Source organism: Carcharhinus amblyrhynchos, chromosome 4 (genome assembly GCF_965287045.1).
Source record: "Carcharhinus amblyrhynchos chromosome 4, sCarAmb.v2.hapA, whole genome shotgun sequence".
In the NCBI taxonomy this organism is placed as follows: domain Eukaryota; kingdom Metazoa; phylum Chordata; class Chondrichthyes; order Carcharhiniformes; family Carcharhinidae; genus Carcharhinus; species Carcharhinus amblyrhynchos.
Window position 1 is genome coordinate 51,607,536 of NC_137327.1, and position 20,575 is coordinate 51,628,110.

Sequence of the window (20,575 nt, forward strand, 5' to 3'; positions counted from 1 at the left end):
TCACAGAAAATGGTTCCTTTGAGGAATCCAGTCCATTCTCCCAATTTTTGCATCTCTGTCGCATCTGTTACAATGCTCTACATCATACAGTCATAGAGTTCTACAGCATGGAAAGAGGCCCTTCAGCCTATCATGTCTGGCCAACCATCAAGCACCTATCCTCATCCCATTTTCCAGCACTTGGCCTGTAGCTTTGTATGCTATGGCATTTCAAGTGCTCATCTAAATTCTTCTTAAATGTTGTGAAGGTTCCCACTCTACCACCCTTTCAGTCAGAGAGTTCCAGATTTCCACCATCTTCTGGATGAAAAGGTTTTTCCTCACATCTACAAACTTCCTGCTCGTTAACTTAAATCTATGTCTCTTGATTTTTGACCCCTTTGCTAAGGGGATCGTTTCTTCCTATCCATCCTATCTATGCCTCTCATAATCTTATACACCTCAATCAGGTCTCCACTCAGCCTTAACTACTCCAAGGGGGAGAAAAACAGCCTATCCAGGCTCTCTTGAAAGCTGAAATGCTCCAGCCCAGGTAACACCCTGGTGAATCTCTGTTCCTATAGACCAGTGTCTGATATGTGTCTCCATTTCTGTTGGATCATCCTCTGCCATTTCTGCCACCCCCAGTGTGATGCCGTCAGTGAACACATCAGCATTCCAGAGAAACTGTTCCTTCTGTGACACCCTGGTCCACACCCCAATCACCAATATTTGTCCTTTTCCCATGGCACTATTCCCATGTCAGCACTGAAGAGGCAACACCTGCCTTTTTGTCTCCTTTCCTCCATCCAAGGATAAAAAGGAGTTTGATAGTAATTGTGTGAATTTAATGGTATTCAGGAAGACACACACTTTGCAAGCTCAATTTTCAAACCATGCCATGGTATTGCTCTGATTCAAAGGCTCATTATTATTGTTTGTTTTAACCCTTCTGCTATCCAGCATGTTAGCTCTCCCAAGGCTGCTTTCTGACTGACCTCAATTTTGCAAATCTTCAGCAATCACTCATTGGTGAATATGATTATCCACCTAAGGAACTCCATGTTACTGGTCATGAGTTTGTGGTCTTTATGTGGCTGATGAGCCTGATCCTGTTTGACCACAGACTTGGTAGGTATTTCTGGGAGGTGGGTTCAGTCCTTGGACTCGAGGTGGCTGGGATACCTTTCTCTCCTGAGGATGTTTTGAAGAGTAGTTTATTTTCAGTTCAAATTGGATTCCTGGACGGCCAACCTACTGTCAATTCAGCCTGTTGTGCAGTGGTGTATGGAGGTATATTGTGGTGTTCAACAGTAGTCCAAGACAGTTTTGGATAGACTTTAATGTTGGATTTTTCTACTGTAAATAGGGTGTCAAGATTGAAAAGCATCTGAGGTGAAAGAGAATGAAATTACTTCTTCCACTTTGCTTTGGTGTTGTTTTTGTGCTAGGATTCTAGCTGTGTTTATGGTATAAGTACGTCTTTGGCGTGAAACGAACCAGCTTTGCAGTATTGCTACAGTTATAGTGTGAATGCACCCTTCAGCTCCATATGTTTGTATTAACATATTTCTTGCAGAGACCGTAATCTCTTTTTGCTGAAAAACACCCACAAGTCAGAGTCACAAAAGGAGGCCACTTGTGTCTGTGTCTAAGAACTAACCAGCCTAATCCCAATTTCTACTTCTTGACTGATAGCCCTTTTGTTTTCAAGTCAACCCAGTCTGCAGGTGCAGCAGGTGATCAAGAAGGCAAATGGAATGTTGGCCTTTATAGCGAGGGGAATAGAATATAAAAGCAGGGAGGTCTTGCTACAACTGTACAGGGTACTGGTGAGACCACAGCTGGAGTACTGTGTGCAGTTTTGGTTGCCGCACTTGCAGAAGGATATATTGGCTTTGGAGGGAGTGCAGAGGAGGTTCACTAGGCTGATACCGGAGATGAGGGGGTTGGCCTATGAAGAGAGACTAAACAGACTGGGCCTGTACTCGTTGGAGTTTAGAAGGATGAAGGGGGAATCTTATAAGATAATGAAGGGGATGGATAGGGTAGAGGTAGAGAGATTCTTCCCACGTAGAAAGGATAGCAGGACTAGAGGACACAGCCTCAAGATTGGGGGGGTGGGGGGGACAGTTTAGATCAGAGATGAGGAGGAACTTCTTCACTCAAAGGGTGGTGAAGCTCTAGAATTCTCTGCCCGTTGAAGTGGTGGAGGCTACCTCGCTAAATATATTTAAGTTACGGGTAGATAGGTTTCTGATAGACAGGGGAGTTAAGGGTTATGGGGAGAAAGCGGGAAAGTGGAACTGATCCACTTCAGATCAGCCATGATCTTATTGAATAGCAGGGTAGGCTTGAAGGGCTAGATGGCCTACTCGTGCTCCTATTTCTTATGTTCTTATACCTAAGTATTTTTTAAATACGAGAGTTTCTAACTCCATCACTATTTGAATCAGGGGGATCCAAATCCTCACTACCCTCTGGGTGAAATGATTTCTCCTCAACACTGCTCATGGCACACGTCAAGGATCTGGTACGATTCCCAGCTTGGGTTACTTTCTGGAGTTTGCACATTGCATGGGTTTTCTCTGGGTGCTTCGGTTTCCTCCCACAGTTTGAAAGGCGTGACGGTTAGGTGCACTGGCTATGCTAAATTCTCCCTCAGTGCACCCAAACAGGCAGTGGTGTGTGGCGACTAGGAGATGTTCATAGTAACTTCATTGCAATGTTAATGTAAGCCTACCTGTGACACTAATAAATAAACTTTAAAACTTAAATCCTTCTGCTAATCAGCTCTATGTCCTCCTGGTGTTGACCTCTCTGCAAATGGAAATAGGTCCTTTCCATTCACTATGTTTATGGAAATAATTCTGTTTGTCAACAAATCAGTCAAATAGTTTAGAGTGTTAGAAAGTGTCTAACATTACTTTTTAGTCAGTGTGAGACATTAGGGTAATCCTTTGCATTGTTCAGCAGCAAGTTTACAATATGGGACAGAGTGTTTACTCCATGGTATCTTGCAATCTGTGTACTAAATATATACGATTCAGATTTCAAGACTGCGGGCTCATCTCGGATACTAACTTTTATAATGAGAATGGGAGGGGTATGGAGAGCGCTTAAAAAAAGGTATAATGAGCCTGTGTAGAAGGGGTGCAAACCCATTCTCGTGCAGAGGTTCCCTGAAACATGGGGGTCATGCCCAAAAAAAAAGCAGTTCAACTTTTTTTATTGAATGTGTAAAGATTTATCACAATAGCTTGATCAAAAATAATCCAAGTGCAGTACCAATACATCAAAACCAACCCTGTCAAGTCCAGCACTTTTAACCAGTGCACAGTATATAGAATGGAAAAAGAAAACTGAGTAGTGTGCTGTAATATACACATAAAAAAATTATTTCTGTCTCTGACCATAGATGTAGAACACAAAAACAAAATTTCTGAAACAGAACCTTCAAAGATCAAATTACACACAAGGCAAAAAAAATTGTGGACGAGATCTCTGTGCTGTTGCAAAGAACCATTTCAGGTTCATTTCCTATATGCAGGACTCCACAGAACTCATGGTACACTGTGGGTAGAATCTACCTCCTGGCAGTACCTACATTTCCCAGCCTGTAGAAATGCCAGAATTGATCATCTCCAGCCTTCTGAAATGTGGAATAAAGAGGAAAGTCGGGGGAGGAGAATGGAGGGGGTGGGGGAGAGACAAACAGAGAAGTCGTTTCCTTCAGGCAGTGCCTATGGAATCAGTAGGTGGGCAGGACTCCACCACTGTCAGGATTCTCTAACAGGTTTTTTTAACCTTGAAGAATATCTGCTTAGTGTGAATACTGCAGGGGTTGAGGCATGCGTCTCTGCCTTGTCAGGTCTTGTTGTTTTGAGTCCAGTTTTGCTTAGAATTCCTCCTGCCCCACTTCGGTATCTGGGAAATATGTACCTGTATCCTCCATGAGCTCGTACAGAGCTGTGTCATGGTCCAGATTGGAGAGTTCATGATTTATTGGAAGATGTGGCTCTTGAAGAAAATGTGGTGTAGTTTGTTGAAGATGTGGCTTTCCTAGAAGTAAGTGGAAAGAGATCAGAGGATCACCAGTCATCTCAACTAGAACCTGAAGCACACCCGTACAACTGAAATCCACTAACTGAAAGAGAGTGGCAGGTGGGGGGATAGGCTATAGAATAAATAATTCTGTGAAAATTATTATCTTCCTTCATATCCGAATAGTGGATCATCTCTTAGCACATTTTTTTCCTTTTCCTTAGAGTTTTGAAAACAATGGGGAGGACCAACTCATTAATCTGCGGCCAGTTGGGCTACTTTCTAGGTTCTTGCCAAAGATATCTTGAAAGGCTTCTTTGGCACCAGAGAACAGCACACTCATTGCTCCTATGAAATGATCTATGCTTGACAAGGGACACCAACTTATCTTTGCTTTGTAATAAGTGTATATATTTTTTGTTCTCTAATCCAGCTGCGAGGGAACTAAAACCTCATGCTGTTTATCTTTTATAAGGTATGTATAGATTGCCTTGTGGCTATTGTCCAGTCTTTAAAATTTTAGAAAATATCTTTTAAAATGGTTTAAGCTATGTTGGTCTGAGCCTCAAATAAAATGAGCTACCATAGCAGTATTGAAGAAACCTGCACCTCGTTATCTCTGAAGAGAGACTAATGATCCCCCTTTTGGCTGCAAAGTCCAAAATCAAAGAGAGGTACACAAAGGCAATCTGCATTTCATAATCCAGGCTAGTCAACTGGAATCTATTTGTCTGCTGGGATAATGGATGCAGAGCCTTTCTTTCAATTCTTAATAGTTGGGACCCAGATGAGGAATATACATCCCTTATTAAAGACAATGTGGAGAGATGGGAGTCATGTGACATGGACCTCTAGTTTGGAAAATCAACAATATTGCCATGTGGGACTGCAAGCTCAGTCTGCCGTTTTACCATCCTACAAGCAGCCTCACAGAAAAGGAACTCTTCCCAGGCTGATTATCAGGTCCCATCTATACCTCTTCATCCACAAGATTGATTCCTCTTTGCACGCCTATCACATTGTGTGAAGTCAACTCCACCAGAAAAGTACATTATACAGCTTCAGTTTTCAGCCCGCAGACCTCCATGAAGAAATACCTCATTAGGTTTAATTTCTCGACTCCAAATCCATGTGAAACAATACTTCTTTCCTCTGTGGTCTCTGTACTGTAAATCCTTATCTCTATTTCTTTTATTGTGTAAATGCATCAGAGGCAATGTTGCTACCCTCCTCCCGTGTGTGCAAATAAACTAACCCTTTGAGTTCACTTTATCTTGAGTTTGCTGAGTGTTATTCATAGAAATATCAGATCGCACTAATACCAAATGGTTGGGAAATACACCGCCACTTAAAAAGGAAGAAGCTAATCAAAAGCAGCCTTCTGTTTATGGACAGGTGTGCTGGTATTTTGTGACCTCATTTGGGTGAGACTCATAAAATCCTGCCCGTGGGCCAATGGAGAATTCCGTTGTGCACTGTGTCTGCCCCGTGATAGTAAAATTCTGCCTGTGATAAGAGGAGAAATTAGTGCTGTTTGAATTGAACCTCCCTCCCACCCCCCACTGTGCCAATTTCAGTTATGACATAACAGAAATTGGCAGCTCAAATCCGGGATCACTATTTGAATTTGACCAGAGTCCAAATTAAGACGTGAGCCAAATCTGAGGTCAAAGGGCCAACTGGAAACCAAAAAGGGACAACTTGATGGCTGGAACACATTGTAAAACACAAGTAACTTACCACAGCAAGGTCCTTTTCCCTAACACTAAGAAAATGGCAACCTTTGACACCCAGATGTGGACCCAGCAAGGAAACCTGAACCGTGAAATTTTAGCTACCCTGAGCATAAAGCAACTGAGAACTGTAACTTGAGAGGTACAGATTGCCTAATAAGGTGAAGAAAGATGAACTAATCCAATTGTTGGTTGAACATTTGGATCTCAAATTACTGATTGAGCAGTTAGATGCAGAGCTCAAACTCCCCTGGCCAGATTTGAGCTGGAAAAATTCAGCATGCAGCTGGAATTCATGAGAGGGAAAAAGAGAAACAGAGAGAATTCCAGCAGCAAAAATTGGAAATGGAGTGAGTAACTCAAAGGGAGAGAGACAAGACAGCTGAAAACTGAGAGAGAAAATCTCTCTCTAGAGAGGGTAGCACCCTCTATCTCTCTGACTTGGAACCACTCTCTGAGGCCCTCAAGTGTACTAGATTCATTCCCAAATCCAGAGAAAGTGCTGTGGAGTCATATTTTGCACTTTTGAGGAAGTAGCAGGACAGTTGAAATGGCCATCAATCTTATTCTAATTTATTGAATCATTACAGCGCAGAAGGAGGCCAGTCGGTACATCGAGTTTGCAGTGACTCTCTGACAGAGTGTCTTACTCAGGCCGTATTCCCTGCCTATCCCTGTAACCCCAGACGTTTACCATGGTTAATCCAGCTAGCCACATATCTTGTCAATTTAAGGGACAATTTGCCATGGCCATTCCACCTAACTTGCACATCTTTTAGATAGCTGTAGGTCAGCTGTCAGGGAGAGATCATGAGGTCTATTCCGTGCTGGCTACTGATATGACCTAAATTATGAGAAGACCAAGGCTGCCTTCCTAAGTGCCTACAACTTAGACCTGGAAGTATATCGCCAGCAATTCCGGAGCATTTGTAAGAAACCAAAACAAACTGACATAGAGTTTGAACAGTTGGTGCAAATTGCATTTGACTGATGGGTGAAAATCCGAAGAATCCCACGCAGCAAAGGTGCAAGTTTGTACTTTCAGAGGAATTTAAAAATTGCCTCCCCTCCAGCCCGAAGATGCACTTAGAGAAGGATCCTCACAGCCAGCGATACAGCGGTCACGGCAGTTAGCTACAATCTCATCCAAAGGCCTGGAGAACCAGGCAGATCCTTTCCAAACTATTCCCAAAAGCATCAGAGATATTGGCAGGATAATCTAGAGAGGAAAGTCCCCCCCCGCCCCACCACACAACAGGAAGTGTGAAAGTAGGTGTAAGGACTCTCAGTGACTGGCATGATCTCAAGACAATAAAATAGACTATTCCAGGTCTGAAAGCTGTAGATTGCTAGGGAATTTGTTAGTCTAATGAGGCTCCATATGAGCAGCCCCTTGAAGGATGTCCCAATGGATAGTAATGCAGAGACTCTCACTGCAGAAACCTATCCCCTGGAGGGCATGGCACCATGTTTTTCTGAGCCAAACAAACTCCCAGAGAGCTACTGGACTTTTGACTTTCAGGAATAGTGTTGCCCCTACCCAAAATGTGAGCATGTCTATTATACTGCTCCAGAACATTGGAACCACTCAGCCATTCATGTTAGAGGCAAACCTAAAAGTGCCTCTGAGTCCTCCCTGAAGGCCAAAGCCCTAATCAGTGGAGTGGGAGAAGAATCTGTACTTGCAACCCATCACAGAATCCACCTAGAATGTGACTTTGTTTATGGCCTTGTTTTGGTAGGAAGTGCCCCTGAATTATCAGGAGCAGGAATTGATTTTCTCCTTGGAAATTGTTTGGCTGGCAGTAAAGTGTTAGGCAACAAAGGAAAAGAGCCCACTATCACCCAGCAGGAATGTGCAGGAGAGCAGAATGCTGAAGAAGGCCCAGAGACCCATAATAATGGAATAGCAGACACAAACATAAAGTAAGAACTGATTGAAAGTAGTGAGGTCAAAGCCAGGTTAGTAAAGGCAAACACGTCCAAGAAGATGAACAGAATTAATAATACAGCCACAGGATATCCTGGATTTTAACAGGGATTGGAGAAGTTCCAGAGCCGGGAAAGAGATAGTGAGGAAAATGCCCCAGGAAGTCAAAGATCCTGGAGGAAGGCAAGTTACTAACAAGGAAAGGGAAAGGTTGGAAATGCCTGCAAAATGGCTGGCAGAAGCCTTTGTCCCAAAGTTAGAGAGGCATAGGGAGTCCCCAAACAGATGAGCGGATAGGGAGTGAAATGCCTCACCCAGCTGAAAAGCCACAAACGAGTGTAAGTGGAGCTGCACCTCCATTTTCCAGAGAACATAGGACAAGTTAGGAGAGTGCCTTTTCCAAAGACTAAAGCCTCAGCCTGGAAGCTAATGATTGGTTTAGCTGGCAGCTTTATGGATAATTTGAACAGAGACCAAGAAGGTTCTGAAATAGGCCCAGAAATTGAGGGTGATGCTTCACGTAGTTGAAAAGCCACACTGAGACAGTGAGGGACAGCAAGAGCTGACCATTCACCAGAAGGTTAGTGTTCCAAAAGATGTGGAGCTGATGACCCAATTGACCAGCAGAGGGACCCAACTTAACAGTGTCCCATATCCACCCACCGAAATGCAAAATCCCGAGGCTACCTGACAGAGTTCCCAGCATGATTAAAATGATCCGTAACAAATCCTGCAGGATACAGCACTGTATCCCTATCTGGTATGGCTGCAGCACGTGGCCCAGTGGTGAGCACTGCTGCCTCAGCGCTAGGGCTCTAGGTTCAATTCCGGCCTTAGGTGACTGTGGAGTTTGGATGTTCTCTCCATGTCAGCGTGAGTTTCCTCTGGGTGCTCTGGATCCCTCCGGTAACACAGATTAGGTGGATTAGCTATGGTAAATGCGCAGGGTTATGGGGATAGGGCAGGGGAGAGGGCCTAGATAAGATACTGTCAAGAGAGTTGGTGCAAACCTGATGGGCCAAATGGCCTCATTCTGCACTAGGAATTCTATGGGGAGACCCCTTCCAGAAGGCCATCATCCTATTATCTAGCTCAGAAAGGCTGGCTTGAGTTCAGGAGCAGACTGCCTATCTGTTGCCGTGCCAACCTAAAACATCTAGCAACAGAAGCTGCAACATTCCAATTGTGCTATTGCTCAAGCCAGACACTGAAGCCAATCTCATAAGTTTAAACACAGCTCCGGGGTTTGAATAGCAGAACCCACAGGTTATCAAAGTGGACAGGGAGGAGTTAAGCTGAACAACAGCTGGTCACTATGATCAAAAGACCTGGTACTCCCAGAGTGAGATACTGAGCAATTTCTTGGCAGATTGCCCAGGGCAGCTTGACCACCACTTACCCTCCGAGTGCTAACCACCTTGTAAAACTGCCCAGATACTTTGGAGTATATTTAATAAAGAGTCGGACAGTCAGAATTCTGATACCAATAGGTTTGTTTATGCCTGATCCCTAACAGTGGAAATTCAGAACTCTAGATTCATAGAATCCCTATAGTGCAGAAGGACACCATTTGGCCCATCGAGTCTGCACCAACTCTCCGGCAGAGTATCTTAACTAGGCCCACCACAACCCTAGCCCCGCTCTATCCCATAACCCTATGCATTTTTCATGGCTAATCTCTTAATCTGCACATCTGTGGACTGTGGGGGGAAACCGGAGCACTCTGAAGAAGCCCATGCTGACATGGGAAGAAGATGAAAACTCCACACAGTTACTCAAGGCCGGAATCGAAACCGGGTCCCTGACGTTGTGAGGCAGCAGTGCTAACTGTGCCACTGTGCCACCCACCAAATAGACATCCCCAAAAGACAAATTTTGAACCTTCTCAAGTCAGTTTACCCATTCCACAGGCAAGGACAATGCCTCATCTGGATTTAGACCTCAAAAACACACAGCAGAGAACAGGCATTGTGCCCACTAGCTATGTGTCTGACATATCAGTGTGAATGAGAAATTAATCCACCATTCTTTTCCTATTTTTCTTTCACACGACTATATATATAAAATAGTAGAAGTCATTTTTTTCTCCAAGGTCACAAGGACTATGAGGGGACTAAGACTGCACAAAGATCTTTTAAAATGGCTGATGTTATGTTAGTCTGTGACCCTTGAACAAATAGAGCTAATATGGCAGTATCAAAGAAACTGGCACCTCATTACCTCTGAAGAAACACTAATTAAAGAGCATTTTTATATCAAATTCAAAGAGAGCTATACATAGGTCGTCTGTATTTTATCCAATTGGTCAACCAGAGTTTACACATCTTCAAGGACAAAGGGTCTGCAACCTTTCTTTCAAATCATAACGGTGGAATATGTAACAACCTTGCAGACCCAGGCAAGGAACACACGGAATCCCTATAATGGAGAAGGTGACCATTCAGCCCATTGGGTCTGCACCAACTTTCTGAAAAGAGCATCTTACCCAGGCTCACCTACTCACCCTCTCCCTGTAACTCCGCACATTTACCATGGTTAATCCACCTAACCTACACATCTTTGGATACCAGAAGTCAATTTAGCATGGCTAATCCATTTTAACCTGCATACCTTTGGACTGTGGGAGGAAACTGGAGCACCCAGACGAAACCCACACAGACACGGGGAGAATGTGCAAACTTCACAGAGGCAGTCAATCAAGGCTGAAATTGAATGTGGATCCCTTGCACTGTAAGGCAGCAGTGTGAATCACTGTGCCACTGCTGCACTCCTATTCCTTGTCAAAGACAATGTGGCGAGGTGGGAGACACGTGACGTGAATATCTTGCTGCTATGCCATTTTGTCAGTGGAAGTGGACACCTTGACACTGACCCATAGGCCAACTACGCCACTTAGATGACCAGTTAGAGTCCTCTTCCTACTACTGCTGTCATTTTACAGTAATGGGTGGACCTCCACTGTTTGGAGACTGTAAGGTGAATCCTGCCAGTTTCTCTCCAAATTTGTGGGAGGGTCCACTATCCGAGAATTTTTGGCTAAGGGAAGTGCCCCAGAATGGCATTGACAACTCCACACTGTGAAAGTGCCATCTGTCTATGCAAGTCCTCACCCCACCCCACCCTTTGTTGTCTGCCTGATTGATTCCTGGCACCCTGATCCCTCTTTCCTGTTGAGAAGGCAGTGTGCTTTCATGACATCCTCCTCTTCCAAGTGTAATCCCAGCAGTGGCCATCTCACCTGGTGAAGCTGCTGCTCCCCTGATTGGCCAGCAGCCCTTGAGGGGGTGGGGAGGGTTGGGGCAAGAGTGGCCATCCTTTAAAGAGACTTCAACCCCTGAGAACAACCAATCATTTGCCTTACCTCTGTAAAACGTGGTTCTGTATCCTGCAGACAAACAAAATTGGGTTAACCCCTGGCTTGCCAGTGGGGACTCCCAGTGCCTGAATAAAACTCTGGCTAACAACTGGATATGATATGGAATGATGAAAGGATTAATGAGATAAGTGCATTTAAAAATTTTAAAGCGGGGATGTATCAAATAAACTAATTAAAGAGGATAAAATCCCTGCTCTGGGTAGATGATGTCTATACATTTTAAAATAATCTAGGGAAGAGACAGCAGATGCATTGCTTACAGATATTTTAATAATTAGTTAGAAAAAGGTGTAGTGCCAGAGGACTGGGGAAATCTAACACAATACTTACATTGAAGAATGGGAATATAATGTGTTCAGGAAATTAGAGACTGTTCAGCATAACACTGATGTCAAAGCAAAATACTGCAGATGTCGGAAATCTGGAATAAAACAAATTCTGGAAAATCTCAACAGATCGGGCAACATCTGCGGCAAGAAAGCGAGTTTCAGGTTGAGTGTGTTAACTCTGTCCTCTCCACAGATGCTGCCAGACCTAAATTTGGTGGTGGGAGAGACTAGAAGAATGTGTAGCAATAAAAATAACATTGCAATGGAGAGTCAGCATGGACTTCAAAATGAAAATTCTTGCTCGACCAATCTTATTGAATTTTTTGAGGCGGATGAAGTAGTAAATGACAATGTAATACATTCAGCTGGATTTTGAAAAAGCCTTTGATAAGGTGTCCCATGACAGACTGATGGACAAGGTCAGAGAAAATGCAGGCAGGAGTCAAATGGTAGAACGGATTGCTAGCTGACTTCAAGTCAGAAAGCAGGGAGTGTGAGTAAAGAGAGGCAGAAAATGGGAAGAGATGCTCCACAAAGATCAGTTCTAGCACTGCTGCTGTTCACAATTTCCCATTGACAATTTGGACAATCAAAAACACAATTTCTAAATTTGTGGATGATACGAAATGGGGGGTCGGGGGGGGAGGATAACAGTCAATACTGAGGAGGATGGCAATAAATTACAGGCGGACAATAACTTTGCAAATAATAGATAAATGATGTTCTACATATACATGTGAGATAGTACATTTTTCTGGATGAATAGGAGGTCATGTTACTTGGAAAATACCAGGTGGGGTTAAGGAATAAAGACAATAACACCAATCATTAAAAATTGCACTACAGAATTAGCAAGGCCATAAAAAGGAAAACTGAGCAATAGATGAAAGCAAATTACTGCAGATGCCTGAATCTGAAACCAAAAGAGAAAATACTGGAAAACAGGATTGAGCAATAAGTTTTGTTTCTAGAGGGAGAAAATAGGGATATTATGCTCAAACTGCAATGAACCTTGATTAAGCCACCTCTAGACCACTGCACGCATTTCTGCTTGCAATATTATAAACAGATTGTAGAAGTATTGGAGAGGGTGCAGAGAAGATTTACAAGGGTGATACCAAAAATTAGTGAGTATACACACCTGGAAAGAACAGACAGGCTGGATCTCCCCTTGGTTGAAAAAAGATCTCTGAGGGGTGACCTAATAGAGATCTTTAAAATTAGGAAGGGTTTTGTTAGTGGATAAAGAGAGAATGTTTCCTTGTATGAGGAACAGCATAGCTAGAGGCCATCAAAATAAGAGTCACTAAGACATCCAATTAGGAATTCAGAACAAATTTCTTCACTCTCAAAGGGGTGAAAATGTGGAACTAGCTACCACAAGGAATGGGTGAAATGAATAGTACAGATGTATTTAAAGGAAAGCTAGACAAACATTTAAGGGAAAAGGGAATAGAGGGTTATGCTGATAGACTTAGATGAGGAAAAATGGGAGGAGGCTTGAGTGAAACATAAATGCTAGTCTCGACTGACTGCACTGAATGACCTGATTCTATGATGAGTATCCTATGTAATTCTGTACAAGAGAGGCATTCCAAAGTGTATCTTTTAAGTAGAGTTGCCAGTCTTTTTAATTGACAGCAAATGAGTGGCAGGCACACAAGGCTGGCTGTGACATTTTGGGCAGATTGCATGATCAGAGAATTATATCTTGAGCGTGTGTCATGATATCAATACAAAAGTAATAAATTAATCTATGGGTGATGGTGTCAGCACTGAAATACTGTGGTGCTGTCACAGTTTGCTTACTAGTCCTATTAAGACATGGCGATGGTAACCAGGCAGAGGCAATGAAAATTCCTTGATTCTGACAGAATTACCTTAATTTGTTTGCCAGCCAAAGAAGACTTGGGCTGTCTGTCTCTTTCCATTCACTACTTTTCAAAGATTTTGCATTCTGTAGGGATGTGACAGTGTCATCAGTTTCCCACAGTTTTATTTGTTCACTTGACTTGAAGCCGGGTTGCGAAAATGTGGACTTGGTGAGACCAGTGGTGAGGAGATCGAACTATTCGGCTTTCAATCTTTGCATCCCACCCATTTAGCTCTCATGGAATTTAGAACCAACAGCAACATTTAACTATTACTCTCATTCAGTCTTCCATCTCTGTCTCTTATTCACATAAGTATGGTCTCACTTCTGTTAGCATTCCTCCCACCCCCAATCGATTTCCTAATCCGCAAATCTCTGACTTGTTGAATGTACTGAATGATATCCCAAATTATAATAAGATAATTACTCAATTCCCCATTTCAAGCAGGTTATGTTTGTGATCGCAAGACCTGAATATTCTTTGTCCAACAATATGAATTTGCAGAGTATGAGTGTAGCAGCCGTAATGGGGATGAACCTGCTCTGACAGTAGATTGAAAAAAAAAGGATTTTGTATTTCAGGGTTTCATACGGAGCAGAGCAGCTATCTCGTTGCAATCTAATGAAAGTCATCCCTTGAGCCAAACCTTTCAGGGTGGCATGGTGGCACATTGGTTAGCCTCACAGCACCGGAGACTCAGGTTTAGTTCTGGCCTTGGGTGACTGTCTGTAAGGAGTTCTCCCCATGTCTGCATGGGCTTCCTTCGAGTGATCCAGATTCCTCCCACATTCCAAAGATGTTTAAGTTATGGAGGATTGACCATGCTAAATTGCCCTTTAATGTAAATGCATTAGGTGGATTAGTCTTGGTACATGCGGAGGGGTTACAGGGATAGGGCAGAGGGCAGGGTCTGGGTGCGATGCTCTTTCGGAGGGTTGATGCAGACATGATGGGCTGAGTGACCTCTTTCTGTACTGTAGGGATTCTATGGTTCATCAGGTTATTGCTTTTCCTGAACATCCTCCCTGTTAATGAGAATATGGACAAAATTCGTCATAAGACCCTGTTGTCAAATATTTAAGTGCTTCATCTTCAATAGGACAAGTTGCATGGATTGTCATTTCTACAGAGTTCTTGCCCTGGCCTGAACTGAATTTTGGACTTTTCAATCTTGTGGTTTTGAAGGTATTTCCATGTGTTAGATCTGGGAACAATTAGTGGCAATAGAAAGAGCATTCTGGACTTTGACCCATTTATTGCTTTAACAGACAGTACACACTGCTTGCAGAAATCACTGGTCACTGATTTACCTGAGCTTGCTCCAGTTTTCAGGGCTTTGTTGGACGGTTCAATCTGCCTGAGCTCCGGATCCACAATAAGTTTCTGAATCTAGGAAAGCCCAAGTCACGGATTAGAATCAGAGCTGGTTTACCTTGGAAAGGAAGCACAGTACCTATCACACACCCTGTCACGCAACCATGATGTTTAGTCACTGATATGGGATATGGGAGTAGGACCTGGGTGGGATTGTGGTCAGTGCAGACTCGATGGGCCAAAGGGCCTCTTTCTGCACTGTAGGGTTCTATGATTCTATGATTCTGATCCCTCCAGTGGAGAGGGGCAATGCTTTACAACTGATTAACCATTTATTATACCACAGGACAATTGAGGATGTACACAAAGTGCTGAAACTTGTAGGGATGCGTGATGCAAGGTAGGATTAGAATGCATGGCTAGTTTTTTTTCAGATGGAACAGACATAATGGGCTGAATGGCCTCTGTCTGTGCTGTAACTTTTCTATGGTATCACCTGACATTAATCTGCATTGTATTCAGGCACAGCGGAAGGTTAATGCCAAGCTTTTTGAATCCCAGAAGGGAAACTTGAAACAACTGCAATTTATTTGCAATTTGTATAGCCTCAAGGAGAGGTTTGAAATGCAGAAATGATGTCCCTGACTTCTTGTGATGATCTTATAGTAAAGTAAAAGGTTTACTGAGCAATAGAGACAAAAACAAAATAGAAATAGAAATGCGCTTAAACACAATGATGGCTTTACACAGTACCAATACTTTAAAACAGTTCCAAACAGTCTTAATTTAACTACCTTCAAAGCTAACTATTTCCTGTGTCTGCTCAAAAACTCGTTATAGATTTTACAATTTACAAAAGGCCAGTAATGTTTATCACACATTGCTTATAATTTCTCTTGATGTGCCCTCTGAAGTTAATTTTCAGATCTAACTTTGTTCACAACGCTTGTTGTGAGCTGACCAGTGATTCCAGTTGTCTGCTGAGATTGAAAACTGCCATCTCCATAGATTTCTCCTTAAAAACCTTCTTTCCCTTTGATCTCTCCATTATCTCACCCAGTTTTTTTAGAAATGTTGTCTCCCAGAATTGATTAACTCTATTTCTTTGCTTCAGCGTTTAGAATCTAAAGAGAAGTTAACTCGCTCTATCCATGCTTTACCTATGATCCCTTACTTTTACACCTGCATATCTTCTCCTTTGAATCACAACAACCTATTTCAAATCAACTCCTGTTCCATAAGCATGCTGGCTAAATTACCTTGATAAACATCTGTATTAAGTATTTCTAGGCTCAGTACCATATCAAACCCACAACTGACATTCTCAGTCACACCATCTCTGCTTCAAATATCATTCTCATACACCAGCAGTTGAAAATATATGACAAGAATATTACCAACAAAAAATGTTACATTTCTTGGGTTTTCCTGACAATTGCCACTACTGCTCATCATAATATGAGAGTAATGTCAAGGGATGCAGAAACACTTTCCCACAACAGATCGTGTCAATACACTCCCACTCCTGGCTATTTTAGGACTGAACATGACAGAGAAGGCCTTATTCATATTTGTGAACCTATAAAAAATAGAAAACTTCCTGAAAAATGCATGTTTCATGAAAAGTTCACCAAGCGGACTAACTTCTATATTTCCTTATCTCCGGAGAATACTCTGTATAGTTTTAACAGGGCAAATGCATTTTATTCCTTTTCAGGATTTCACCAGTAATGAAAGATTTGCAGGGTAATGGGAAAAGAGCAGCGAAGCAAGACTAATTAAATTGCTCTTTCAAAGAGCCAGTACAGGCTTCTCTCTGTGTCTTATTATTTCAAGATTCTATTAAATTGAAGAATGCTTTTATATGTAATCAGTAATGTAATCTTTCTCCCTCTGAAGAAGTGAATTCATTTTAAGAGGAGGCATTGTCTGTCATCTTGTAAATATCCTGATAAAAAACTGAAAACCATTTCTGTTTGGCGTCCTATATATTATTCAATATAATGTAACATTATAGCACAACGTTGTGCTCTATTCTTTGCCTTTTCATATCAAAATGTTAGCAACTTCCTGGCCAGCCAGAATAGCCTTTGGAGGTTTGCTTAATTGATCAGAGTATCAGCAGGTATGTTTGTGAAATGATCCTTCAATAGTGCTATTTCTACAGCTGATGCATGGTGTAGGCATGAACAGAAACATTTGCTTTTGAACTGTAACAAATACAAGTGATCGCTTCAACTTCACGTGTGACCTGAACTCTCAATTACTGTTTCTTCTCCTCATTTCTTATTTTTCTTTCCTGTTCTCCAATCAATGCTCATTGTACTGGCTCAGAGCTGCAAGGGCACCAGATACTACTTTCAACCTTGCTCCAGTCTGAGCTTCAACAAATTGAGAAGGCTGTTTGGTTGTGGGGTTGAATAATGACTAAGCCTGATGCTGTCTTCATCCAACATTGGATCCCAGTACAATAAATGTACATCAATAACAACAAATATGTTTATTTATACAGCAGTTGTATTGACGCATTTACGGGGAAATTAGACAAAGATATTAAAGAGAACAGAATACAGGGCTTAACAGATTATTTATGGTAATGCAGTATAGGTAATTTTCTTGATCAGTATTTTTCCAGCCCAATGAGGAAGGTGACTTTGCAGGTTCTGGGTAACAGCTGGACCAAGTGGATCTAGTGTCAATAGGGGAATGTTGAAAAAACAGTGATCATAGTATCTTGAGATTTAATCTGAGCTATGGAAAGGGGCAAAGAGCAATCCGGAGTAAAAATAGTAAATAATGAATTGGAGTGGGTTGACAATGAACCTGTACCATGTAAATAAGAATCAAATAATAGCAAGCAAGGCTGTAATGGAACACGAGGCCGCTTTTAAAGAGGAAATGGTTTGGCACCAGTCAAGGTGGATTTACATGAGGGGGAAAGACAAGATAACCTGGGTGATGAAAGAGATGGCGGATAAGAGGAAGCTGAAAAATGGTGGAAATGACAGAAATAGGTAAAGAAAGGTAAAGTCGCCTTCGTCCCAGATGACCACAGGTTGCTGTCTTCTTTGAGGGGAAGAGGTGACTGGTGGTGATTCAACCTGAGGATTACCATACCTCAGGCAAGGAACAAGTTTGAGAAGGCGGAAGCCTTCATAAGTAACCTCAGCTGACACTGGAATTGCTCTGAATCATAAACCAACTGAGCTAACAGGACCCATGACAGAAATACAAGTGAGAATGAGGATAAAAATAGAAAGTTCAGAGAAGTGAAAAGGAAATTAGGAAGGCAAATAGAGAGCATGAGGACAGACTGGCAGCTAACTTGAAAAGGAATCCAGAAGTTTTCTATAGGCACCTAAATAATATAAGAGCAAGAGGAGGGTGGAGTCAATTAGGCACCGAAAAGGGGATATCCACATTGAGGCTGAGATCCTAAATGGTATTTTGCCTTTATGTTAACCAAGGAATTGAGGAAGTAGTTGAGGAAATAAATTAACTAAGAATTAATGAAAAGGAGATATTAGAAAGGTTAGCTTTATTTGTAGGTAATAAGAAACAAATAGAATGCATCAGAGGGAAGTAAAGTTGGAAAATTTAGAGAGATTGGCCACAATTTTCCATTTAGTCTTTGATACAGGTGTGGTACCAGAGGACTGGAGCACCCTTGTTCAAAGAAAAGGTGTAAGGATAAATTCTATCAAAATCAATAAACTGGGGCAAAATTAATAATCATTTAGACAAATATGAATTAATTAAGGAAAATCAGCACAGGTTTGTTAAAAGCAAATTGTGTCTAATCCACTTAATTGAGTGTTTTGGTAGCAAAGCAGATTAATGAAGATAATGCAGCTCATGTGGTCAATATGGGCTTCCAAAAGACATTTGACAAAGTGTCACATATTAGATTTGCCTGCAATTTTTTTCCTTTATTCTTTCCTAGGATGTGGACATCTCTGGCAAGACCAGCATTTTTGCCCTTGAACTGAGTGGCTTGCTGGCCATTTCAGAGGGTATTTCAACCAAATCACTGTGGATCTGAAGTTGCATGTAGACTAGACTAGTTAGGAACGGCAGATTTTTTCCAATTAAAACAACCGACAACTCCACCATCTGCTGTGGTGGGATTTGAACCCAGGTCTCCAGAGCATTACACTAGGTCTCTGGATTACTAGTCCAGTAACAATACGATTGCACCACCACCTTCCCTTAAAAACCATAAAATAAAAGGGAAGGCTGTTGCATGGATATGAAGTTGACTCAGTGACAAGAAACAGAGTAGTGGTGAATGGTTATTTTCTGAATTGGACGAAGGTATACAATGGGTTCCCTGGACTCAATGCTAGGACGTTTTACTTTCTTGATATCTTTTAATGACAAAGACTTGGGTATAGGCACATAATTTCAAAGTTTGCAGATAACATAAATCTTGGAAATATTGTGAGCTGTGAGGAAGGCAGTCATAAACTACAACAGACATAGGCTGGAATTTTATAGGCCCATCTGCCCTGATTCCGGGGTCAGGTGAGGCTCGGAGAACAGCATTCTCTATTCATGTGAAACTCGGGCAGACGTTTGGTAAAGTTCCGCCCATCGACAGACTGGTAGAATGGGTGGATAAGATGGGGTGAAGGACCTGTTTCCATGCTGTAAACCTCTATGACTCTATGACCTGGGGGTATTATTGACGGTGGGAGAATAGATTGGGGAAGTGGTTAAAAAAAATTCAAAATCCTGGGCTCTGGAAGCGTATAAAGGCAACGAAGGTTGGATGAAACTTTATAAAACACTAGTTTGGTCTCAACTGGAATATTGTGTCCTGTTTTGGTCACCACAGTTTAGGAATGATGTGAAAGCTTCTGAGAGAATGCAGAAAAGATTTACAAGAATTGTTCAGGTATGAGGGGTATTGGTTACATGAATAGATTGAAAAGGCTGGAGTTATTCTCCTTAGAGAAGCAATGGTTGAGAGCAGTGTATAGAGAGAAATCATTCTCATTAGCAGAGGGTTGAGAAGCAGAGGGCATAGATTTAAAAATGCATGTCAAAAGATCTAATGGAAACATGAGGAAAACGTCTGTATGCAGCAAGTGGTTCTGATTTGGAATACAGTGTCTGACAGTGTGGAAGAGGCAGATCAAATCTTAGATTTCAAAAGGGGATTGGATAAGCACCTAAAAATAAGAATAAAATTGCAGAGCTGCAGGGAAAGATGTGGGATTAACTGGATTGCTGTTGCAGGTGCTGACAGAGACATGGTGGGCTGAATGGCCTCCTTTTGTTCTATAGATATTCTATGATTTTCTAGTGGTCATTATGCTACTCTTAGAAATTGCAAATTGTTGAATTGAATTCAATAAATCGGATAATTGTGTGAGACACCAGACAAAATAACCATGCAAGATTCCAAATTGTTGTGAAAATTCAACTGGTTCACAAAGGGGAACTAGGCATCCATATCCCAACTGGTCAACAGGTTAGTCCACCCCCTGGACGATACTTAATGCCCTCTGCAGTGGCCTGGCAAGCTGCTACCTACAAATGATTAGAGATGGGTATAATAAGTATGTGCCCACTAAAGTTAAAAAAGGTCTGTGTCTTTCACAGCCACAGGATGTTCCAAAGAACTTCATAGCTGACGTGTCGTCATTGTTATAAAGTAATGAATGGAGGAGCCAAATTGCACACAACAAATTTCCATAAATAACAACATGTTAATGACCAAATAATCTGTTTTTTATAATGCCGATTAAGGAAAATGTTGAGTAGAATACCAGGGAATACCAGCTGTTCTTTGACATAGTGCCTTGGTTAGGACCTCAGTTTAACACTTCACCCGAAAGATAACACTCTTAACAAAGAACAAAGAACAAAGAAAATTACAGCACAGGAACAAACCCTTCAGCCCTCCAAGCCTGCACTGACCATGCTGCCTGACTTAACTAAAACCCCCTACACTTCTGGGGACCATATCCCACTATTCCCATCTCATTCAT

The 20,575-nt window shown here is 42.0% G+C and overlaps 1 protein-coding gene across 1 annotated transcript in view; it reads right to left on the bottom strand.

The window, feature by feature from the left end:
- Nucleotides 1-2,174: 2,174 nt before the first annotated feature.
- Nucleotides 2,175-20,575, bottom strand: part of hsf4 (heat shock transcription factor 4) — a 97,191-nt gene continuing 78,790 nt past the window's right edge. Inside the window, exons 12-13 of the mRNA XM_080187136.1 lie at nt 14,576-14,654; nt 2,175-4,041 (exon numbers count right to left, since the gene is read on the bottom strand). Coding sequence (XP_080043262.1) covers nt 3,878-4,041; nt 14,576-14,654 — 243 coding nt within the window. The 3' untranslated portion in view covers nt 2,175-3,877. The remainder of the gene's footprint in view (nt 4,042-14,575; nt 14,655-20,575) is intronic.